This window comes from Peromyscus eremicus, chromosome X (genome assembly GCF_949786415.1).
Source record: "Peromyscus eremicus chromosome X, PerEre_H2_v1, whole genome shotgun sequence".
Classification (NCBI taxonomy): domain Eukaryota; kingdom Metazoa; phylum Chordata; class Mammalia; order Rodentia; family Cricetidae; genus Peromyscus; species Peromyscus eremicus.
The window spans coordinates 50112853-50139606 of NC_081439.1; the positions used below are offsets into that span (position 1 = coordinate 50112853).

The 26754-nt window shown below is 37.8% G+C and overlaps 1 protein-coding gene across 2 annotated transcripts in view; it reads right to left on the reverse strand.

The window, feature by feature from the left end:
• The window catches only part of Arhgef9 (Cdc42 guanine nucleotide exchange factor 9), a 97212-nt gene that overhangs the window by 33900 nt on the left and 36558 nt on the right, over positions 1-26754 (reverse strand). For both annotated transcript variants that reach the window (XM_059250135.1, XM_059250136.1), the window contains exons 4-5: positions 4468-4700; positions 120-249 (exon numbers count right to left, since the gene is read on the reverse strand). In XM_059250135.1, coding sequence (XP_059106118.1) covers positions 120-249; positions 4468-4700 — 363 coding nt within the window. The remainder of the gene's footprint in view (positions 1-119; positions 250-4467; positions 4701-26754) is intronic.

Below are 26754 nucleotides of genomic sequence, written 5' to 3' on the forward strand. Positions count from 1 at the left end.
TTGGCTTTGCCTTGGGTTTAAAATAAATCCTTTTATTCCTTTTTAATTGTTGGCTAAGATAACAAGCTTTTCAACAAGCAACTGGGACCTCCCAACACCCCTGTTGATAAAGGTCCTACCTCCCAGTCCAGGACAGAGGCCTGCCATTGCGCGATCTTGTCAATATTCTCCAGACGTCGCTTGCGTTCATTGATCTGCTGAGTCACATTTCTCATGACAGCCAAAGCAGCTGCAACATATCTATAATCACTGTGAAGATATGAGTGAAAGGTGGATGAACCAATGTGCAAAATGCCAATCTTAAATCCATTCTAGTTTTCCTCCTTAGTAAGAGTCTTGATTATCAGATGGTAATCTATACCACCTAGAGAACAACTATATTTCCTGTCCTATTTTTGGAAGAGATGACTATATGACTTATAGATATCCTACCTATAAACTTCTTTCACAGGGGAAACAGACCTCTTTATTTTTATACCTGTTTGTGTTGTATCTGATAAAACCAGACAAGGATAAAGAAAAAGAAAAGCCTTATACATGGCATAGTCCAGAAGACACTTTACTCCTCTCTTCTCTCTGTATTTCTAAGGAGTCTCTGCCCATGGTCACCATGGAATAACATTGCGATTTTTCCTCTGGCACAGTAAGGAGATAGATGTAGTAGCATAATGTATGAGAACACAGAACTTGAAGCCAGACTTCATGAGTTTATATCCAATTTTATTGCTAACTAGCAAGTGTCACTCACACTTGATTCAATTTTCTCATGCATAAAATGGGGAGAATTTTGGCATAATTTATGGAGGGGTTTAATAAATTAAATGCAATCATTTATACATACTGTTTTACTCTTGATCCAAGAGTATTATTTGTATGTTTATTTCAAATCAAACATTTCTCCAGTAGTAGATACAATACAGGCTGCCTCCCACAGAATTCTTGGTCTGAGAAGTGCAACCTATACCCCAGCTTCTGGAAACATTTGATTACTCATGTGTTGAGAGGCATATCATTCTACTCAATTTTGTCTGCTTGTCTGACCTAGTTTCCAACTGAACAGCTCTTATGAAAGGCAGATTGAAAGTGAGATTCCAACCATTTGATACAGACAGAATGACCTGAAAAGGAAATAAGATTCATTACAGCTCAGTGTTAATACTTTCTCTTAGTAAAGCTAAAAAATCTTGTGATTGTAGCTTTCTTACTCTTCCAGCACTGATTAAAGAAAAAGTCGTGAGAAAAGGATGCAAAAAAATGGTTTTTTCTTCTTAATGTATTGGAGAATGGGGTGATGGAACAAGTATAGGCCTAAGGAGGGGAATTCTAATTGTCAGGACAGAGGCTATCTAACACCTCCTCTTAGATAACGTCCATGACTCCAGTCTGTACCTTGCCCATGTTCCAGAACTATGGACCTCAAACACTATTACACTTGATCCACCGTAGTAACAGACTTTTCTTCTTAACCAATTTATTCTTTCTCAAGAAAGCTAGAAGTATTCTTATTTTGAGCCTTAATGAATATTAGCTATTGCTATGATGACTCATATTGAGTGTATTATCAACTAATTATACTTTCTAAGTCTCTTCAAAACATGCTTTCTAGGAGCAGTATCTCTCAACCAGTCCTTGGATTGTTGATTCTGTGGATTCACCTGTAAAACTTCACATTTGTTCCTTCTGTATTTCATCCTTTCACATTGCTTGTTCCTTTTTGATCTGTGTGCTCTCTAACCTTGCCAATGTTTCTCCTTGACAAGATTGTCTGAGCCTGCCAGTTAGACACAGGACAGGACAGTGGCATAAATATGTACTTCAGTTCTTCAGGCCCAGTTCCCTATGCCCTGTGTCTTTTCTTTGTTGATTTTAGGATATCAGTGTTTTAATCCATTTTCTGGGAAGTAATCATAAAATTATTTGTGGGAGTCTGTTCAAGTCTAGCTCTGACCTGTTGAAGAGTTCTTTTCGGGGAGGAGAGAGGATTGAGGAAGTATTAGATAGAAAGATAGAAGGAGACAATAAGAAAGACAGAGACACAGGATAGCTTTGGGAGGGCTCTGGGTCAATACCAAGCCACCTCGTCCTTTATTCTAATTGTCTTTTTATATACTGCCAAGGGGACAGACAAAAGACCTCCCCCTTTCAAGATCAAAGCACAATGTACAGCCAAATGTAGACCCTTCAAAACACCTGGTAACCATACCTGTGGCCACATCATTCCATTATGCAGCCCTGAGGGGTAAAGCAAGCTCAGATTCTCTGTCTTTGAGTAAAGTCTTACCAGGGAGCCTCTGTGGGCCCCCACAATTATTTTGTCTAGAATGGTACCACAGTCACATTTAATTAAACTTAAGTAAGCTAAAAAAAATTAGTTCCTCAGTTGTATTAGTTATGATCTTAATTAATCCAAGGCCATATACACATGAAGTTCAATTGGACATTAAGGATATGAAAATGTTCTTCCTGACCACAAGTATTAGGCAATCATGGCTGTTGCTCTATAATTGTTAGTTTTGTCATTTTTACTGGCTATCTTTCTTACAGTGGTTAAAGGATGAATGTTGTCATATCTAATCTGTACCACTAGCCTCAAAGGTGAGTAAAATAAGAAAATAGCTGTGATGTACTCTGACTCCGGTCAGTGTCTCTGGGTTCTCAGATGAGGTCTGGCTGCTACTGATTATTGGAAGGGATGGAACCAAGATTTTCTAGTTTTAGACACATCAACTAACTCTCCTATTATATATTTTCTTTTTTCTTCTTAAGTAAGGGACAATTATGCCAAGTTCTCACAAGTGAATGGAATTTTATTTACTGTTTATCACTTTTCATCCAGTCTTCTACCTCAGAGACCACCCTGGTTGTCTCATTTCAGACATTCCTATCAGACTAAGTCTCTAAGACTTGCCTACAAGTTGCTCAGGACATCTTAACATAGCTTCCTGAGACCCAAAAAAGGTTTTCTCTGGCTTTGTCTTCTGTCTTTTTCTTCTGCTTCCTTGTCCTGTCAGTCTCTGGCCCACTGTCAGGAGACCAAAAATTATTCCTTCAAATAAGTTGTGGAAGTCTGATAGGAAAATATTTGAAGTTGATGTAGATATTTGCCAAATAATATGTGACCATTGAGTTTTCATCATTGGAAATATATGATGAAGGGGAAAGCCTCCGTATTGGTTACTCAGTACCAAGTGATCAGCCCTAGAAGCATACATTCAGGAAACAACGAACTCATCAGGTTGTGTAAATTTATATGCATATATAACAATTTGTTAAAGAAGAGGAGGCCATGAGAGAGCAGGGGAAAAGAGACATGGGGAAGGGTAATGAGAAGGACATGGAATAGGAAAATGATGTAACTATATTTTATTTTAAAATGAAAGGTAGGAAATTTGAGAGACTTCTTTCTTCTTGGAATGCTTATTATAAGAATTAGTGCTGAGCTGAACCAACAAGTCCAAACTCAGGAATTTCATACCAAATAAAGACAAGCTAGAAATATTCTGAGTCTCTAAGTTTCGAGGTAAGATATGTGAAAGGGTGGGGCTTGTTTACTGTAAGCCATCGCCATCAATGGGGATTATTTTTAGCACATACCATACTGGTAGGAGATGAAATGCATCATTTCCTCTCAAAGAGATAGCCTTTATAGCCCTTGCTGGGTAAGTTCCCTTGAAAAAATTTAAGAACTGTGGAGTGTGATGGCACATGCCTTTAATTTTAGCACTCAGGAGGCAGATCTGTTTTAGCTAGAGGCCAGCTTGGTCTATCTACATATTGAGTTGCGGTCCAGGCAGGAAAACATAGTTGGGCCCAGTCTCAGAGGAGGAGGAGGAGGAGGAAGAGGAGGAGGAGGAGGAGGAGGAGGAAGAGGAGGAGGAGGAGGAGGAGGAGGAGGAAAATAAGAAAGAAAGAAAAGAAAATATTAAAAAACTAAAGAAAAAAGCTTCAAGGAAGGTCTCAATCTGTTTTCCCTCCACTATATTCAAAGTCTATATAAAATATATAGTGGGTGGGGTAGAAAGGGGTAGAAAAGTTACATATGTAAACAAGAGAATTAGCTTTGCAGAAAGAATGTAGGATTGGTACTAGTTGTGAAAAATATTAGCAGGACATCTGAGTCTTTCAAACAGAATGGAATAAATGGTTGAGCAATTACTATGTCAGGTTTGATTCATGAGGCTGAGCCCAGTATTAAAAGCCAAGTTATAGGCTTCAGTCCATGAAGGTGGGGTATAAGTTACATAATAATGATGATGTATATGATTTTGTGTGCAGACTGACTTACAACTTCATAAGCAACCCTCTAGAGTATAACCCTTACTTTACTCACAAGGGTCTTCTGAAGTAAGGAGAAATATAACATGCTTTACAGATAAACTAACTACAGCTCAAGAACTGCAAAGCTATATATTGTCAAAAGGTACCAATATTCAAAAGACATTTACTTTGTGTCCTCAAACCCCTTACCTGTGGTCTTGGGCAGTATACTTCAGGAGCTCAGCTAACTGTAAGGGATATTTGCAGATCTTCTGTACTGGAGTCAAAAGAAAACCATCGATAGCGATGTCAATCATCTGCTGCAAGAGTCGGCAGGCCTCAAAAAAGTGTTGATAGCGGCTGTCCTTCATCAGCTTGGAGAGTTCCATGCAGGCATCCAGGTGGTTGTTACAATATTCAGAGTATATCCAGAATCCGTCTTGCTGTGGAGAAAAGAAGAAGGAAAAATAAAGGCTCAGAGACCCCAAGGAAGTCTTGAAATAATAGAAAGACAGATCTTGTTCATATGTAAGAATATTAAGGTAATGTCAATTTTTATTTGATTCATAATTTAGTAATAAAAAATTAAAAGATAGCTACACAATTGGTAGCTACGCAAACCAATTACAAAGTTCATGTAGCAATAATGAGTAAGTAGGAAAAATAAAACAATTCTGGGTAGTTAAGGGAGACTAACCTTACCCATAGTAAACAGAATATGGCAAATAAAATTCTAGTAACCATTGGAAGAGGTGAACCAGAGAGTCTACTTCTTGCAGTGACGAACTAACACATTCTGCCACTGAAAGGAGCTAGGAAAGTCTAAAGAGTATAATGAAATTTTCCTGGGGAAATTATTATCCATAAGAGCCATAGGCCCATGACACTAGATAATGTCCCCTAGATGTGACAAGGGAAATGTACTCAACGGGTTGCCTGAAAAAGACCAGCATAATGACAACACTAGCTGACATGCCAATTCCACATGAACCTATCCTAGATAAAGAGCTATAGATGGTCAATGGCTGCTCTTCCTCTAAAGAGGAGCTCCTGCATAGGCTATCCAATTCCATATGAGCCATACTCAATGGACTCAGTAGGTTGTATGTACAAGTGTGCATATATATATATATACACATACATGTTGATGTATATATATACATACATGTTGATGTGTGTGTGTATATATATATATATATATATATATATATATATATATATATATATATAATTAAGTGATCAGGAATTTTAGAGGGTGAAGGAAAACATGGGAGCAGTGAGAACCAGGGTAGACAGAGGCAGAGGGCTATGTAGATGCAGTGTTCATGTTGAAAGTTCCAAGAAAAAAATTAAAAGGTAGTATTTAAAGAAGGAGAAATCATATAACTATCTGAAGAAAAACTTTCTATGCAGAAAAGAAGCCCAAGACTATGGATCCCCAGGACAGAATGAAATTGGTGTGTCCTAGAGATATCCAGGAGACAGGATAGCTAGAGTAAGTTACATGGAAAAAGGAAAATAAGGATTCATTGACATAAGGGTATTCTGAATGTTCAGAACCTTAGTGATTTTAGGTTTGAACCTTAGTAAGATAGGAAGTTTTGGAGGGCCTGATATATTTATAACAAATACATATTTAAAGAACACACATACAAGTAACATTATATGCAACAAAGAGGTTATATTTAGAAATAGATGTATATACATATATGCATGCAATAACAATTAGTGAAAAAAGAGGCAGTAAATTTGAAGGAGAATGGGGAGGGGTATATGGGAGGGATTAGAAGGAGGAAAAGGAAGGGAGAAGTGTAATTGTACTATAATCTCAAAATAAAACAAATTTTTATTTATTTATTTTATTTATTTATTTATTTATTTGGTTTTTCGAGACAGGGTTTCTCTGTGTAGCTTTGCGCCTTTCCTGGAACTCACTTGGTAGCCCAGGCTGCCTTGAACTCACAGAGATCCGCCCGGCTCTGCCTCCCGAGTGCTGGGATTAAAGGCGTGCACCACCACCGCCCGCAAAACAAATTTTTAAAAATTACAAAAGGAACAGATCTCAGTGAGAGACCCATCTCAATAAATAAGGTGGAAAGTGATAGCTGAGACACCTGAATTGACCTCTGGCCTCATACACTCATACACTGATGTGTGTGTAGTGTACACACATTACACAGAAACAAGAATGGCCAGTTGGCTGCTGTTGTATTAAAAGTCAAGCAGATGATCTCAGGGCTAGTAAACAACACTATTAATAGTTATAAAGCCACTACAACAAATCAGAAGTAGAAGAAACATACCGTGGAAACCTTGGCCACTGGCAAAAAGAGAGAAATATTTGCATGGGGGATTCAGGGTGAGAAGGATACTCACTAAATTTTCTGATAGATTTAACCTGAGTTTTAAAAGAGAGAAACTGACAATGGGCCAAGACATTTCAATAAATAACCAATGACATGGAATCAACTTTCTCTCATGACAGATTTTTATCAGGTATGACTGATTTCTGTTGTTAAAGCAAATGTCAAGAATCAGAATGGTAGCTGAATAATTACAGGTAGGGAATCCATGTAACAAGGGCCTGGATCAAGAGAAGACCACAAGTCACTTGCTGATCTTGAGAACATCTAGAATTTGTCTAAAACACAAAACAAACAGTGAAAATGACATTCGACAAAAGAAAAATTTTGTAGATCCTTAAAATGTAAGAACTAGCTTCTCCAGGGCCTAGACAGGTTAGTCTGCCTGATATCCCCTCCAAATACCCTCCCCTACCTAGCATGGTCCCACATCCATTGCCCTGGTCTAATCAGACCACCAATGCCTCCAACATTCTCAACCTTTAAGTGTTCAGCCAGGACTTTTCATGCCTGCCACTAACCTAAAGATACCTCTCAATGAATTATAGGAATAGATGAGGTAAAAGAATACCAGGTCAATATCATAGAACAGGTTGTCAACAAGACCATAGAAGAAAACTTCTCCATACTAAGGAAATGCATACCTATACAGATAATATAAGAAGCACACAAAACATCAAATAGACAAGAACAGAAAAGAAAATACCCATGATATGTAATAGTTAAAACAGTAAGTATACAGAACAAAGAAAAAAATGTTCAAAGCTCAAGAGAAAAAACACTAGTCACATAAAAAGGAAAACACACCAGAATAACAGCTCAGGTTTTGAGGGAAACTTTGAAAGCCAGAGGAGCCTGCAACAATACATTTCAAGTACAAAAAGAACACTGTGGCAAACCTAGACTTATCCGGTAAAGCTATCTGCCATCACTGAAACAGAAAGAAAAACTTTTCATAATATAAACAGCCTTAAAAATGATATCCAATAGACCAAATGGAAAGTCATGTGCACACACACACACACAAAACCACTAAAAATTAACAACACAATGACCACAATTAAAATACATGTTTTAACAATAACTTTAAATATCAATGGCCTCAATTCTCCATCAAAAGACACAGGCTGACTGAATGGATCAAGAAACAAAACTATCTATCTGTTGTCTATAACACAATAGCTTTAAAAATAGAGTAAAAGAATGGACAAAAGAATTTTAATCAAAAGAGATCAGGAAGCAAACAGGCATCACTATCCTAATATCAGATAAAATAGACTCCAAACTAAAACTAATCAGAAGGGATAAAGAGGAAAACTTCATTCTAATCAAGTAAATAGTTAACCAAGAAGACACTACTATACTAAATATATATGTACCAAACTTGCTGCACCTAATTTCATAAAAAAAAGTATTACTGGAATTAAAGACACAGATTAATATTAATATTAATAACCCATTAATAGTAGGTGATTTCCATACACCACTTTATCCAATAGACAGGTCATCTGGACAAAAAAATATAGAAACATCAAAACTAAATGGTATCATATATCAAATGGACTAACAGAAATTGACAGAATATTCCACCCATACACCAAAGAATATGCATTCTACTCAGCAGCACATGGAAGCTTCTTTAAAATAGACCACATCCTGGGATAAAACAAACAAAACAAACCCCCAAAAAGTGAAACAAAAAACCCCAAATCTTCACAAGTTAAAAAGTTTCAAACAACTTCATGTAACCTATCTGATAACAATGCAATAAACTTAAATCCAACAGCAAACAAATCTTTAGTAAATACAAACTCATGCCATTAAAGCAACATATGACTGAATGATGAATGGGTCAAAGAAGAAATAAAATATATCTTCTGAACCTAAACGAAAATTAAAACATAACACAACAAAACCTCTGGTATGCATTAAACAAAGTCCTACAAGGGAAATTTATAGCTGAAATGTCTACATAAAATACCAGAAAAAGCACAAATAAATGACTTAAGAAACCAACAAAATTTTGGAAAAACATGAATAAAACAAATCCAAATTTGGTTGATTGCACAAAATAATAAAAAAAAATCACAGAACAAATTAATAAACTAGAAAAAATACAAAGAATTAACAAAATTAAGGGCTGGTTATTTGAGAAAATAAACAAGATTGACAGACCGTTGGCCCAATCAACCCAATGGAAAAGCAAAAACAAAAACAAGAGCAAAAAACAATGACCTCAAGACCCAGTGATACTACTTTTGGGCATATACCCAAAGGATGCTCTATCCTATAAGAAGGACACTTGCTCAACTATGTTCATAGCAGCTTTATTTGTAATAGCAAGTACCTGGAAACAACCTAGGTGCCCTTCAACTGAAGAATGGGTAAAGAAAATGTGGTACATTTACACAATGGAGTATTACTCAGCTGTTAAAAACAATGACATCAGGAAATTTGAAGGCAAATGGATGGAACTAGAAAAAAAAAATATCCCGAGTAAGGTAACCCAGACCCAGAAAGACAAATATGGTGTGTACTTACTCATAAGTGAATGTTAACTGTAAAATAAAGGATAACCATAATCCACAGATCCAGAGAGGCTAGGTAACAAGGAGGGCCCAAGGGGGAACACGTGGACCTCCCAGGGAAGGGGAAATAGAAGAGATCTCCTGGATGGATGGGAACTTGAGCGACTGGGTTGAGAGGTGGGTAGAGGGGAGAGTACGGAAAGAGATGACTGGAAAAGGAGGGCGCTTTTCAAGGACAGGTAGAGACCTGATTCAAGGGAAACTCCCATGAATCTAGAAGGATGACCCCAGCAATAGTGGTTATGTAGCCTGAACTGGCCATCTCCTATGATCAGACTGGTGACTAACTCAAGTGTCATCAGAGAATCTTCATCCAGTGACTGATGGAAACAGGCAAAGACCCACAGCCAACCATCAGGCTGAGCTCAGGGAATCCTTCTGAAGAGGGGGAGAAAGGATTGTATGTACCAGGGGGGATCAAGGACATCACAAGAAAACCCACAGAAACAACTAACCTGGCTCATAGAAACTCAGAGTCTGAACCAGCAACCAGGGAGCCTACATGGGATTGACCTAGGCCCTCTACATATATGTGACAGTTATGTAGCTTGGTTTATTTGTGGGACTTCAAACAGTGGGAGCAGGGGTTGTCCCTAATTCTTTGGCTGGCTCTTGAGAACCTATTCCTCATACTGGATTGCCTTGTCCACCCTAAATGCAAGGACAGATGCTTAGTCTTATTGCGACTTGATATGCCATGTTTTGTTGATACCCATGGGAGGCCTGCCCCTTTCTGAAAGAAACAGAGGAGGAGTGGATTGATCGAGGGGGTAGGGAAAAGGGGAGGTGGAGGAGGGAATGGAAGGAGAGGAGGGAGGGGAAACTGTGGTCGGGACGTAAAATAAACAACCAAATAAATAAACAGAAAAGAAATAAATACAAAGAAATAAAACCAAAAGAGAAAAAGAGAAAAGAAACAATCAACTGACTGAAGAGGAAGCTCACAGAATGGGCGAGAATCTTCAGCAGTTTATACCTCTGACAGAGGGTTAATATCTAGAATATATAAAGAGCTAAAAAAAAAAAGTAAAGATTAAAAAAATGACCCATTCAAAAAAGCTGGCCTGGGATATGAACAGAGTTCTCAAAAGAAGAAACAAAAAAGAATAAGAAGTGTTCGCTGTCCCTGGCAATTAGGGAAATGCAATCAAAATAACTTTGAAATTTCATCTTATCCCGGTAAGAATGGCAAACCTGAACAGAACAACCAAGAAGATACGCTAGAGGGGATGTGGAGAAAAGGGAATCCTTATTCACCATTGATGCTATCTCAAACTTGTCCAGGCACTCTGGAAATCTCTGTGGAGATTCCTCAAAAAGCTAAAATTAAATCTTCCTTATGACTCAAGATATGCCTAAAGGACTTGACTTCCTACTCCATAGATACTTGCTCAGCCGTGCTCACTGGTGCTCTCTCCATGATAACTAGGAAATGAAAATAACCTAAATGTTCTTCAACTGACAAATGGATAACACAAAGGTGATACACGTACACTATGGAATATTATTCAATTGTAAGGAAAAATTAAATCATAAAATTAGCAGGTAAATGGCTAGAATTAGAAAAGATAATATTGAGTAAGGTAACCCAGATCCGGAAAGACAAACACTGTACAGTCTCTTTCATCTGCAGTTCCTAGCTCCAAATCTGCATATTTGAGTATATAACTCGAGTAACTACAGAAATCAGGAAAGTGAAAAGGGAACACTTTGGGGGCAGGAAGGAACAATAGAGACTGGAATAGTAGGGTACAAATGATCTGAAGTGGGAAAAGGGAAAAGCAGGCAGCTTTAATTAGGGAAGGGGAAGGTATATAATTACAGAAGAATGAGGAGGAAAGTAAAATAACAGTAAGGATGTCTGAAAAAAGTTATAAGGAATCATGCTACTATCTATCTACCTAAAATACCTATAATGCTTGTAAATCTACATATACACATACAATTTAAATGAAAATTTCCCATCTTGGCTGGCAATGTTCCCTCCATAGACATCTAACAAAACCCTCAACAGCAGAAATGAGAAACCGTCTTTTTAGTTGTTGGTCAGGGTTATCCAAGATACTGTCCATACATTACAGGCTATTGCTGAGGTCCTTGATTACATCCCAGTTCTAGAACGTAAGACCTTATTACTCACCATGTACACCATGAACTTCAGACAGAGGACCCAGAGGACCCGAGCTGAGTTTGACTTGAAAGGACTCCATCATGAGAAAGCTCTACCAGAAGGCACCAAGCAAGCTTCCAAAGAAGGAAAGTAACAAATAATCCTACCCAGCTGGGATGCTATGAATGGCAGCAATGACCAACATGGCACGATACCCTTAAGAATGTAATATACAATGCAACATGCCACATATACTTGGGCAGTATCTTGGATAACCCTGACCAACAACTAAAAAGACGGTTTCTAACTAATTCTAAATATTTATCCTTATACCCACATATAAGCCTTACCCCTCATCAGGGAAACGTCTCTTGGAAACTGACAGAGACCATTATAGAAAACTACAACCAACAAAATGAAGAGTTGTGAAGCCTTGTCCCAATTGATGTATCTACAACACAACTCCCTCACTTAAGTCTCAGGGATACTGAAGAGGGGGTAGAAAGATTTTAAGAGCCAGAGGAACAGGAAGTTTTCTGTGAGAGTATGCCACCTGAAAATGTCAGAGAAGCTAAACCTATGAAGTCTCACCAACATGGCTGCCTAAACATTATCTGAACAAGGATAGTGCCAATAAATATGCTAACATGGAAGGGAGACAGCTAACATGGAAGGGGGACAGTGTAGCATGAATCTTAAAAGGTCTTATTAATAAAAACAAACCTGAGGCCAGTTATTGGGGTGAACGCTGGAAGATCAGAGAAACAGAACAAGCCATAGCCACCTCACCTTGCCAGTTCCTCAGCTGATCCTGTTTCCTCAGACTAGATGCCTCTCAGCTGAACTGTGCTGCTCAAAAACCTAAAAGCTTAACCAGCCTAGTTCCTCGTCCTCATGCCTTAAATACCTTTTGGCTTTCTGCCATCACTTCCTGGGATTAAAGGCCTCGTGTTACCACCACGCCTGGCTGTTTCCAGTGTGGCCTTGAACTCACAGAGATCCAGGTGGATCTCCGCCTCTGGAGTGCTAGGATTAAAGGCGTGTGTGTCACCATTTTCTGGCCTCTATATCTAGTGACTGTTCTGTTCTCTGACCCCAGATAAGTTTATTAGGGTGCACAATATTTTGGGGAACACAATATCACCACAGGACAGCTCACAAGGTCTCAACTCTAAACAAAGAACTACAGACAACTAAGAAATGCTGAGAGTGGGAGAAATAGTCTTCCACAGGGAAGAGCACACCAATTGGTTATCCAGTACCAAATGAGCAGCCCTGAAAAACATACATATAAGTATTAATATACACACTGAGCAAATTGTATTTATATATTTAGGAATATATACATATATACAATTCAAGAAAAAGAGGCCATGGATTCTAGATAGAGCAAGGAGGGATATATACAGGAGAGGTTAGAGGGAAGAAAGGGAAGGGGAAAATGATGTAATTTTATTATTAAAATATTTAGTAAGAATTATAAGTCTTTAGGAGTTGCTTTAATACTATGTCCATTTATCTGAATAACAATGGCCATTTTTCTCTTAGGGTCTATGATCTGTCTAGCCATAGGTTCCGGGCGCTATAAAGGTTCCAGGTATGCATTTTATTCTGCAACAGGACTCAAAGACAATCAGAAAACTGTTGGTTACTCCCAGAGAATAAAAGACTGCAGGATATTCAACCTTTAGTGGAACTTTATATAATACTATTTCCCCACCCTAAGGCTCAGGGATCACTGCAGACAAATAGAAAGGAAGTGTGTAAAAGCCAGAGGCAGTGGATAACTACAAGAAAACAATGCCTTCTGAACACAGTATGGAAGCTGTACACATGTGCTCAGAGCAGTTGTGACAGCATGCAAGCCAAGCCATGTTAAGCCCCAGAGAAAAGAGCTGGACAAGAAGTTTTACCGCTAGCCAAGGAGCTTTTGGCAATTGTTAGCTGCTAGGAGAGTAAAGGTCAGTTTTGTCTAAGAGTGTAGCAACTAATAAGCTGACAACACTCCAGTGGAAGGACACATATTCAAGACTATTGAGCAGCACAATTTGATTAGGAAAAACAAGGATACAATGTTTGGGTGGGAAGAGAATGGGAAAGCTGATCTGGGAAAAGTTGGTGAGGGGGAACAGAAGGTGAATATGATCACACTTCATGTGACACTCTTGAAGAACTAAATAAAAATACAAAATAATTTAAATTCTAATTGAAATTAAAACCATTAAGTAAATTAGTTTTTTAATTTTAAATTATCTCTCAAATACTTTTCTAAATTAAACTAAATAATTCAATAAAATACAAAAAGCTCACATAAAAACTTAAGAATGAGTAGTGAAGTACAGGAACTTTCAGAACCTGTGACATAAAATGTTTAATGATTAGATAATACTAGCTCACCGTAGGGCAGCGACTCTGAATGTTAAGTCTGTCATTGGAGCCCTGATTCTACACTTCAATATACACTTCACAAGATAAAAACTTCACTGCTCTTTGATTAAAGAGCAATCAATACTTTGTAACTGGATTGCTGTTTTTTTACACTCCCCCAATCACACAAATGGGTAGTAAGAACTAAAAATAGCAATCCATTCATGTTAGCAAAGTCTCTGTTGAAAACGTCAGGAAAGGTAAGTGCAGAGATGAACAATTTTCAGGGTTTCTTATCTGTAGATAATATGATTTACAGGAAACAACATAAATTTGTTTTTATTAAATATTCACTGAATTTTACTAAAGTATAAAGTTATTCAATATTTTGTTAAATAAAATGGATACATAAAATGTAAGCTTATTCAAAGTGCTAGAGAGGCCCACAGAAATCCACAAAGATACCCCCACAACAGACTGCTGGCAATGGTCGAGATACAGCCCGAACTGACCTACTCTGGTAATGGGATGGCCAAACACCCTAATTGTCGTGCTAGAAACCTCATCCAACTACTGAGGGATCTGGATGCAGAGATCCATGGCTAGGCCCTGGGTGGATCTCTGGGAGTCCAATTAGCGAGAATGAGGAGGGTTTATATGAGCGAGAATTGTTGAGACCAAGGTTGGATAAAGCACAGGGACAAATAGCCAAACGAATGGAAACACATGAACTATGAACCAATGGCTGAGGGGTCACCAACTGGATCAGGCCCTCTGAATGGGTGAGACAGTTGATTAGCTTGAACTGTTTGGGAGGCATCCTGGCAGTGGGACCAGGTCCTGTGCTCATTGCATGAGTTGGCTGTTTGAAACCTGGGGCCTATGCAGGATGGCTTGGCTCGGCCTGGGAGGAGGGGACTGGACCTGCCTGGACTGAGTCTACCAGGTTGATCTCAGTCTGTGGGGAAGGCTTTGCCCTGGAGGAGGTGGGAATGGGGGGTGGGCTGGGGGAAAGGCGAGGGGGGCGGGAGGGGGGAGAACAAGGGAATCCGTGGCTGATATGTAGAACTGAATTGTATTGCAAAATAAAAATAAAAAAATTAAAAAAATGTAGGCTTATTAAATGTGTATTGTTTACTTTATATGCTCTCATAATAAAATATCTGAGCATTAATATCCACTTTTTTTTCTAATGAATTAGAAGTATTAAGGGAGGGGAAGGAGGTACTTATGTAGAACAATTACTTCAATTTTTTCCGGTGATACTTGATGGTTTATAAAGTAGTGTGTTAGTAATAAGACTTCAATGGATTTCCTACTAGAAATATATCAACCTCCCTTCCTATAATGTACCCTAGGATTGAACCATGTGAAGGAAGAAATGAAGGCATTGTAGACCTCAGTACACAAACCTAAGTGGTGGTAATATAGCAAAGGTTGGTTACAAAATTACTGGGGATCACCAGAGCCAAACAGAAGCAGATGAAATGGGAATAGTTTATCAGAAGTAATCAATCCAAAAAAAGTTAAGGATTTAAATCAAAATTATAATAGAGACTAGGATAGCATATGTCTTATATGAGCAATGAAGAATTTTGTCACAAAACTATTATTACAAAAGGAAGTGCTTGATCAAATGAAATCTGTATCAGTGACTTACAAAAATAAGAAAGTAGTCAGCATACAGATATCAAAATATATGTTGATGTATAAGAGTACATACATCATACTTGTGCACATAGGGATAAAAGAGATCATAGAAAGATGACTGAATGACTTCAAACTGTAAAGAAGAGAGAGAGAAATAGATTGAAATTCTCTGGATTAGGTTGTTAAGCTACATGGGCCCACTGAAACATGAAGTGTTCATTGTTAAAATAAAACTGCAATAGAGATTAGTAGAATTAAATTATTTTAAAATTTTATACATGTATACAATGAAGTATGAAAATATCTACCCTCCATTCTTCCCTTTCAATTTCTCCTTTATCTTCCCCACTTTCTTCTCCAAACTCCCTCTCTCTCCAAACTGTCTCCAAATTCTCTCTCTCCAAACTCCAAAAGAATGATTCTCCCTCCCCCAATAGCTACAACTGTTACCAGCTCTTCATTAATGGGTAGGATCTGGAGAGCACCTTTCCCATTTATGCTTGGATTTTGGACTTAAGAAAATAATTTACTTCTGCCACTTTGCTAGACCAACTCAATTCTTTAACTATATCCTAAATCTCTTCCTTTTACCCACAGATAAGTGTAGCTATTAACCCCTCATCAAAGAAATCTCTCTTTATAGCAAATGGAGACTATCACCAAAAATAACAACTGGACACAGTGCAAAGTTCAAAAGATTGTGGAGAATGCAGCCCTAACGGATACATCTACATCACAGTTCCTGCATCTGTGGCTCAGTACCATCACAGAAGGTGGGGCAGGAAGACTGTAAAAGCCAGAATACCAGGAAGTTTGCTGTAAAACAGTCTTTCTTAGAAATGGCTGCATAAAAAAATCCAGAACAATGGCAATGGGTAAAATTTCACAGGAAACCCCGCCCCAGACAAAGAACTATAGGACACTAATGACTATGTAGAGAAGGAGAATTAGCCTCTCCCAGGTATGAGCCACCTTACTAGTTGCCCAATACAAAGTGGTCAGTCATGAAACTATATATACACAAAAAACAAAAATTGACTGAGCAGTGTGTGTGTGTGTGTGTGTGTGTGTGTGTGTGTGTGTGTGAGTGTGTGTGTGTGTGTGTGTGTGTATGTTAACCAAAGAAAAAGAAGTTATCAGCTCAAGAGTGGTGGAGAAGAGGCTAGTGGCAGGGTAAATGAAAGGGGCTGGAGGTAGAAAAGGGAGAGAGGAAAGTGATGCAACTCTATTTCTATTAAAATATTTGAAAAATTATTAACTATCTTCTCAGAGTGATAGGCTATCCAGCAGCTTTGGTAATCTGCATAAGACCTACACAAGACTGAAGCATATATTATTAATTAGGGTTTCTATGTTGCTATGATAAAGCACCATGTTCAAAAGCAACTTGGGGAAGAAAGGATTTAATTAATCTTATACTTCCAGGTAACATATATCACTGAGGGAAGTCAGGGCAGGGATGTAAGTAGGGCAGTAACCTATAGATAGGAACTGAAACAGAAGCAATGGAGGATTGCTGCTTACTTGCTCCCTTTGGCTTGAGAGAGAGAATTAGCCTCCCCTAGGGATGAGCCCCCTAGGTTGTCCAAGAAAAAGTGGTCAGTCCTACAATCAAACTCACAAGCTACACTAAACTGACTCAGCATGCTGTGTCCATACAGTTACGCACTTATTTATGTATGTAACAATAATAATAATAAAGAGGCTAAGAATTAATTGGGAGGGGACATGGGAGGAGTTGGAGAGAGAGGGCATGGGAGGAGTTGGAGAGAGGAGTTCTTCAGCAGATCCCTGCAGTCCTAGTGGCTCACACTGATGAGATAACTGACTGTTAACATAGCAGCAGCCTGACTCCAGCCTTTAGCAATAAAAGCTCCAGAGACTAGTTTGTTTGTTTGCATCAGGTATTTTTTGCCTCCGCATTCTCTGGGTATATAATACACTCTATCTCATCTTGTTTTCCCAGAATTAAGCCATCTCCTAGAGGTAAGCAATTCCTGCTACAGTTGTCCTAACCCAAGGCCCTATTCCTGTAGCTTTAATGTTCTCCAGATCCTTGATTTACAAGAGTTCTCCCTTCCAGGTGTCTGCACTGTCTGAATTGCTCCTACTTGAGACAGCCCAGCCCAGCAACCCAGCTGCCACATTTTCTAAGTTTCCTAAGCTACCACCTTTATTTCCTATAGTTATTTTAGCTACTTCTTTCTTGGATGCTCTGTCTCTGTGACTCAGAATAACTACCAAGCATGAGTCCATGATAACCCAACATGCCCCCTGCTCCAGCCTCACTGCCATGTACAATCAAGCTCTCATAACAAATGTGCACCCCATTGACCCAACCTATTGTCACTCATCCAAGGCCTCATGATTTGAAAAACCCACAGTTTGTCTCTGCCACCATGCACATGTCTAAAAATGTCCCTTCAATTTTTAGTACTAGTGTTTGATTCTACCATTGATACCTAGCCAATAGACACCGTTGTGTAAATAAGGACCCCAAGAGTTCCGAAAGCCACTGTGCACCTTCCACAGCTCTTGCTGTTGTCAATACAGTATCGTGAACTAACAATATAGTCTTTCCATTCAGATATGGAACTACGGCATGATCTCACACATGATTCATTGCGACACTGCGCCTAGTGCAGAAATGCACCCTACCTTACCACCTCCATTATCCCAAACAGAGGAAAGGGTTTCCTTATCGAAGCCAGTCCACAAATTTTGGATGGGGGAAATATTTCTTAAAAGGCATATTCTTCTTTCCAAGACTAAAAAGATCTCAAAAAAAAATCCTCGTAAAATACACTGTCAAAGGAACACAATAAAGTATAAATACACCCCAGTTGGAAATACATAAATTGTTTCACAAAGAATCCAAAATAATTCTTTGGAGGAAGTCAAATGAATTAAGAGAACAAGTACAAACAACTAACAAAATCAAAAAACAGCACAAAATCAAAATGAAAAGTTAAAGACATTAACAAACACAAAAAAGAACCAAATAAAGTATTTGGAGCCAAAGACTACATTTACTGATGTAAAATAAAGTTTAAAAGGAAAACAACATCAAGCAGAAAATGAATTAATGAATTCAACAGATCACCTGAAACTAACCAGATGAGAAAAAGGGGGAAAAAGGAATAAAAAATGTTTACAGGATCCATAGGATATAATAAAGAAATCTAATATTTGCAAAACTCAAGTTCTAGAAGAAGAAACAGATGGGGTCGGGTGGGGCACATTTAAAGAAATAGTGGCTGAAAATTTCCCATATCCAGGGATAAAACACAAATATTTAGGTTCAAGAAGTTTAGTGATCTCCAGTATAATAAGCAGAGTTCACCAAAAGATTACACAAAACTGAAAGAATTCTAAAAGCAGAAAAACAAAAGAAGCACATTACTCAGAAGGGAGCTTTGATAAAGATCAAAAGATTTCTCAGATTCCATGCCTTAAGCCTGGATCAGGCCTGGAAATAGCACCTGGCGTGAGCCAGATGAACGTAGAACTGAGGCAAAAACATCTTTGAGGATTAGATGGAAACATCAAACAGATTGTTCTGTACATTTCACGGCACATAATACTGGATTTATCCCATACTGACACTCAGTGAGATGTCTGGGGAGTTGAAGTTGGCACTGTTGTATTTTAAAAGGAGAGCAAACAGTCAGTATGCACAAATTTTGCTGTTTGTTCCCTCTGCCTTGCTTGGTTGGAGGTAATAGCTTTTTGAGGCTAGAAGATGTTGTTGTTCAGAAGTCAACAAATATGTTCATAAGCTGCTATACTTGGTGTTTCTGGGGGGCGATGTGGGGCTCTTTCAAACAATTCAATTGGAAAATATAGTAAATTAACATTCAGAATATATAGCCTAAGTTGGTGTTGAATTATCTTCCTGCTTCTCTTAAGCAAGGTAGAAATATGGCCAGAAGCAGAGTTTGCAGGAGAATACAGATACAGAATCCAAACCATGAACCAGACACCAGGAAGGACTGCTCAAAGAAGGTCCACTACTGTCACATGGAATGCTGAAAGGCCATCCAGAAAGGTGACTAATATTGTGTGACTCAATCCATGACCAACATCTGTGATTTGAGTTCACAAAGGGTAGGACTGGAATCTGGAAGCCTAGAGCGGAACACTGTGTGGAGACTGGAGGAAGGGAACAGGGAAGACTATTCAGACTCTACATTCCCATCTAGCCTTGTCTCCTTCACATTTATTCCTCCTTTAAGAAGAACCTAATGTCAGTTTAGCAGGCTAGCTCTGTTCTCCCTTCTCTCTTCCTTTCCCCATTTCTCCCTCTCCTCAGCTCTCTCTCCCCCTCTCTTTCCCCGTTTCCCCTCTTCCCATCTCCATTTTCCTCCCTTCCTCCATCCCACCCTCACTGTTTTGTTCCCTTCTCCTCTTCTTTTTCTTTCTCTTCTCATTCCCTCCATTTTGTCCTTTTAATAGGCTTTCACAAAGTACAGAGGATCTGTGAGTCTGTGAGATTTCTGTCTCACTGCATTCCTGTACTCCTATCGTATCATTCTATCTTTAACCCAAACTTCCTCATCTCCTTTGTCCCTGCTGCTTCCCCTTTCTTTTGCCATTCCCCTCCTTCACATTTGACCTATCAACCCGATAATAGTCACTAGTCTCACTCTCATTTTTCCTGTCCACTCATGAACACAGTAATCGATATCTTGGGGCATACAGTACTATCAGAGTTCCCTTACTTCCTAAAATGGTTGGTAATTAAAGGGTGCTTGGTTGCTACTTGACTATTACTGTATGTTCAGAGAGGTACAAGAAGAGGTATTACAATTTTAAACATATACACACTGTCTTAGTTACAGTTTCTATTGACCAAAAGCAACTTGGGGAGAAAAGGGTTTATTTCATTTTACAACACTCCTCTAATACTGAGAGTCAGGGAGGGAACTCAAGGCAGAAACCTGGAGGCAAGAACTGAAGCAGAAACCATGGAGGAAAGCTGATTACAAAAGTAGCTGGACCAGTTATCAATCCCACCAACAATAAATGAGGGTTCTGTTTTCCCCACATCTTCCTCAGCACTTGTTATCGGTTGTTTTCTTGATCTTTGTCATTCTGACTGGGGTAAGAGAAAAATCCTCGCGTTGTTTTGACTTGCATTTCCCTAACTGCCAGGGGAAATGAACATTTTTGAGATATCTATTGGATATTTTATTTTCTTCTTTTGAGAATTCTCTGTTCAGGTCCCAGGGTCATTTATGGAATGAGTCATATTTTGTTTTGATTTTTTTTATTTTGAGTTCTTTATATATTGTGAATATTATCCTCTGTCTTATATAATAACTGACAACCTATAATACATACACATGTGTATATAAATATACATAAATAGTTTAAATGAAATCTTCAAGGAAACCTCCATTTGCAACAGATGAAGGCCATGACAGAGAACCACAAGCAATCAAATTGTAGAGTTGTGGAGGTCATTCTCAACACATGCATCTATAATACAATCCCTGTACTTGAGGCTTAGGAATCACTGCAGAACCAGGGGCAAAAACACTGTAAAAGCCAGAGGATCTGGAGTTTGCTGTGATATTTTTGTCTCCTAGTAATATCAGAAGCCACACCCATAAAGTTTCACCAACATGGCAGCCTAATATGAGTTGAATAAGGACAACAATAAAGAAGCTAATGTAGAAAGCTCATGATGTCTCAATCTTACACAAAAAAACTACAGGAAACTAAGGAATTCTGAGAGCTGGAGAAACAGTCTTCCCCAAGGAAGAGCACAAAAAATGGTTATCCAATATCAAATGGTCAGTTCTGAAAATATACATATAAGTAACATTATACAGATTAACAGTTTGTATTTATGTACTTAGGAATATATAAGTATATACACTTACACATATATATGTAACAACAATTAATGAAAAAGGAGACAGTGGATTTGAAAGAGAGGAAGGAGAGGTATATGGGAGGGTTTGGAGGAAGGGAAAAAAAGGGGGTAATGTAATAAAACTATAAATAAATGAAGTAATTATATTACAAACTCAAAAATAAAAAATATAAACAAAAATAAATGCTACCAGCTTTTTTTAACAACCTGACTCAAATAATGCACCAGCTATTATTTCTGATGTGTACATGCAGGTAAAACCAGTCACAGGAGAAGCCATAACCTATACTAACATATTCTTCTGTTTGGGGGATTATTGATCTAACCACCCGGAGTCCCAATAGGCTCTGTTCAACTATTCAGAGTGGGTTAGAGCCTTGAGATTTTGACAGGATAATTGGGAATTAATTAGGATCCACCTCCTGTGTGCTTGTACCCACAATAATAACAGCATGGATGTGTCCCAATTGTGTCAGCACATCCTAGAAAAGCAAAGTGCTTTTGATCAGATTGGTTTCTCCTGTTAATACTGCAAAAACAATCCTTGACACAATTTGAGACTTCAATCTCTTTAACCTGTGAAACTATTCCTTTTCTTTTTACTGGGAAAAAGCTATTATGTTCTTACTTTTCCATCATCCTTAAAGTCTGGTGTCAAGAATGGCAGCATGCTGCCTCTGAACTAAACATATAGAAAAATTCTGAACGTATAAGAAAAGGGGTGGTGTAGGGTGCCACAGAAGTCCTGAGTGAATGTATGTATTGTTTGACGTGTACATGACCACAAGGACCCCAACGCCTCATACCCATGGGAGTGGCAAAGCCTTCCCCATGCCTTCCTCTGGTCCAAGTGTGAATGTTGACAGTGTGTGCAGAAAATGTCCATTGTAGCTTTCTCTCCCTGGATATTTACAGCTTGAATATTGCTCTCCTAAAGAGACTGCTCCTATTGAGATAAGCTAAAACTATCTTTCTTTTCAACTGTATACCTAAGCTCTGCCTCCTAGTTCAGCCCTATGTAATAACCCTACCTCCCAGTTCAACCATATATATAACAAACAAGCTGAGCTTCAGGGTACTGTGGCTTCTCCATAAGAGAGCCCAGACAAAGCCTGGTACATTCAGTTGAGGCAGGACCAAGCCCCTCCCCCTTGAGTCAAGACTGAGCAAGGCTTCCCACTATAGGTAATAGGCTTTGCTGACTCCCTATGGGAGGCCTTACCCTTTTGGAGGAGAGGATGGGGGGGGGCGGGGAGGCAGCAGTAGGAAGGATGAGAGGGGGATCTATGGTTGGTATGTAAAATGAATAAAAAAAAAATCTTAAATAAAAAAATTAAATAAAAAAAGCAAGCCCAGACAACCTAATCCCAGCTTTTCTGAGTCTCGGTATCATGTGATACCATGATTTGAATTCACACTCTAAATTTTATGTTGAAATTTAATTGGCATTATAAAATTATTAAGAAGGTTGTTGTGTTGTAGAGTCTTTGGGTCTTGTTAATTATAGTGTGTGATTTTTTTTACTTGCTACTTTTTAAATAATACATTTTAAAATAAAAATAAATCTTCAAAATAAAGAAGTGGGATGTTTAAGAGCCTCCATGTTCCCTCACTGCCCCCCTAAAATGCCATTATAGCAAGAGTGGGTTGGTTATAGTGGCAGTTAGTTTGACTCAATCTTTTCTGTCTTGGGTGTGCTCCTATGTCCTTCACCATACTATGATGTAACAAGAAGACCCCTGCCCTACTTTGTGCCAGGACTATGCTCTGGTATTCCTAGCTTCCATATCTCCAAGAAACAGATTTCTTTTCTGTATAAGTTATCATGCTATAGCAACATAAAATGGACTGAGATACTAAATAGCATGCTGTTGAATAACCCTTTGGTAAAAGAAGACATTGTTTGCCATTTTCAAAAATAAATACAAAAATTTTTAAAAAATCAAATAACAAAAAATGCTAGTAAAGAGGTGGAGAAAGTAGTTGTCATTCCCTGCTAGTCTATAAGCAACAGTAGTATCACTGGGTCACTTGGTAGTTGCATTTTTTTGCTGGTATACACCTAAAGGCCTTTATCTCAATATGGCACATACCATAGAGCTAGCTGCATATTGTTGTTTGTTTCTGCATTATTCACAATAGCCAGGAAATGGAATCCATATAGATATTCATCAATAAATGAATGTTTTTTAAAATGTGGCACTAATACAGAATAGAATTTTAGGTAGCTGTGATAAAAATGAAAACAGAACATTTATAGGAAAATAGATGAAACTGAAAATCATCTTTTATGCTTAGTGAAATAAGCCAGAAACATGTTTTCCTCTAATATAATGAATCTTGATTTTATATGAGGAAGTATGCACATATGTGTATATATGTGTGTATACATATGTATATATATGTGCATACACGTATAAATATACATACATATACACATGCATACATACATATGAAAACACACATATATACACACACATACACATACATTATATGTAGGGGGACATGAAACTAGAAAGCAGATAATAAGATGAGTCAGAGATATCTTAAGGGGAAATGGAAAAAGAGAGGGCAATAGAATACATGTGGCATGATAGGAGAAAGATAGACAAAGTGAAGGAAGGAAAGAAACCAGACAGAGGGACATAGGAGCCTCAGGGGATGACAATGAGACAGAGTAGCAAATTAGGACAAAGTATAATAACACATATGTATGAAAATGCCATAATGAAACTCATTGTTTTGTTATGCTGACCTAAAAAATTAATTAAAAATTCTTTAAAATCATAATGATACCACTTTCTACTTAATAGAATGGCAGATCATTTTAAATTGATAATATAAAATGTTAATAATTATATTATATAGGGCACCTGAAACACTTATAATATTAGTAGTGGAAATGTAAAATACAATAACATTGGAAACGTTTTATATTTATAAAATTAAGGAAATATTTGCAACATACATGGAACCTAGCTATTCTAATCTTAGTTATTTTTCCAAGACAAAATAAAAATTTATGTTCTCGCCAAACCTTACACTGGAATAGCCATAGGAGCTTTATAAGTGTTTTTAACTGAGAGCAACCCAGATATCCACTAACTGGTGAACAAGTAAAAAGGATCAATTACTATTACAATTATCACATCATGAATGGCATTATGTTAAGTGAAAAAAGACAAATACAAAAGATCCATTTATGTAACATTCTAGAAAAAGCAGTAATATGATAATGGAAAGTATATCAATGTTTGAAGGAACCTGGGGTTAAAATATAAAAGAAGGATAAGACCTTTGATGTAGAGATGGAATTTTAATGGAAAAAAATATATTTTTTTTTCAAGACAGGGTTTCTCTGTGTAACAACCCTGGCTGTCCTGGAACTCACTCTGTAGACTAGGTTGGCCTTGAACTCACAGAGATCCACCTGCCTGTGCCTCCCAAGTGCTGGGATTAAAGGCATGTACCACCACTTCTTGCTTATAATGGTAGTTACATAACTTCATTCAATTACTAAAAAATAAATCCATTGCAAGATATAATTCTCATTGGGGAATCTTATACATAAGTTATACCCAAGTAAATCTGATAAAATACATTCCAGAACAATGTGATTTTTGAAGGCAACACAATATTTAAAAGGGATAGTTTATCATTATCAAGTATTTATCCCAGTTTTATAACATTCATTTATCATATGAAAACTGTTCAATTCAAATTAGCAACATTAACAGATTAAAGCATGAAAGAAAATGAGTCTTCTTGTCCTCTAGGAGACATAAGACAATGCATGAAGAATGTTTAGGTTGTTATAACTGGTGGACAGGAAAATAATACTTGACATCTAGTAGGCAGAGACAAAGAATGCTAATAATACACATGACAATGCAAAGGGAAACCTCTAGTTGAGGACATTGATCTGTGTTCTGATTTCTCAACATGTGATTGATATCTATATGTTGCTATAAATTACGTATATCTAGTCTGCTCTTATGTACTATCTAAGAGCAAAATGCCCCATATGATTTTTTCTTGTTGTTCTGACTTCACTCCAGCACACACAACAGCTTTGTGCATGTCCATTTTAGATCTCTCAGCTATAATTTTGGGAATGGAACTATTAGGTCATGCACATGTTTAATATTTATAAAACTACTCAGGTCCTATCTGAAATGGCTGAACCAGTTAATATACTGTGCAGAAGAGTTATCATATCAGGTCTGAGAGTGCTATATGTAGAAGGGTCTACTTGAAAAATTCACCCTTCACAAGCATCATAGAACTTGAATACCAACATGGATCTCTACCATGCCCTGCTCACAATAGCTCATTGTGCCCAGACAGAAGAAACAATGTGGTTTATATAAAATATTTGCTTTCCTTCTGAAAATCTGAAAATTTGGCACGTGCTATACAAAGGGTACCTGTAAGCTGGGCAGTGGTGGCACACACCTTTAATCCCAGCACTCAGGTGGCAGAGACAGGAGGATCTTTGTGAGTTCGAGACTAGCTTGGTCTACAGAGAGAGTTCCAGGTAAGGTTCCCAAGCTATAGAGAAACTCTTTCTCAAAAACAGCAAACAAACAAACAAACAAACAAACAAAACAAAAACAAATGGTATCTGTATAATCAATCCCCCATGAACTCTAGGACACAGAATCTTTAGTTTCTCTGAGACATTTCATACGATGCTTAGAATCTTTTGCCAGGTGTTCTCTTTTTCTTTTCTTGATAGTTTTAGTTGTTTCATTAGAACAAAGCACAGCCATTGACAAGCTATATACTATGTCATTTCAGATTTCTTAGCAAATCACTGAACATAAGAGTTGTCTAGAAGACCCCTTCAGCACAGATTCCCATAAACAAAGCAGACCGCCCCCCCCCAGGAACTTGTTCTGTATAGCCTGAATTTTGATACACATGTATATATTATTTCTTGAAAAAATACTTTACAGGGCTGTAAAGGTGTTTCAGCAGTTCAGAGCACTGGCTGATCTTCCAGCAGACTTGGGTTCAATTCCTAGCACCCACAGGGTGGCTCAAAACCATCAGTAACTCCAGGATCAGAAGTATTCTTTTAGCCTCCTTGGGTATTACACACACATGATACAGAGATATACATGCAGGTAAAATATCCATGCCCATAAAATAATAAAATAAATTAAAAGTACCTTATCAAAAGCTAGATTAAATTGTTTATGAAAGATACACAAAAGAGAAAAACACAAAGGTATCACTGTAAATTCTTCTCACATTCTACATGAAGATACTGAAGTTCAAATAGGTTAATGGATAGAGCTAAAGTTATCCAGTAACCTCAGACACAGGTCCCAAATTCTCACTAGTTTGTTTACATTAAGCCCATGGCCCCTTTTGTTATACTTGACACTTCCCATACTCTAATTCTGACCTTTCAATACCTTTCAGGAACTACTTTCTTGAGAACTACACCTTCTCTTATTTCTCAAATCATGCAGTGAATATATTGAATTCCTCCCCAAATATTGGATCTCATAGAAGCTGAACCCAACAGGA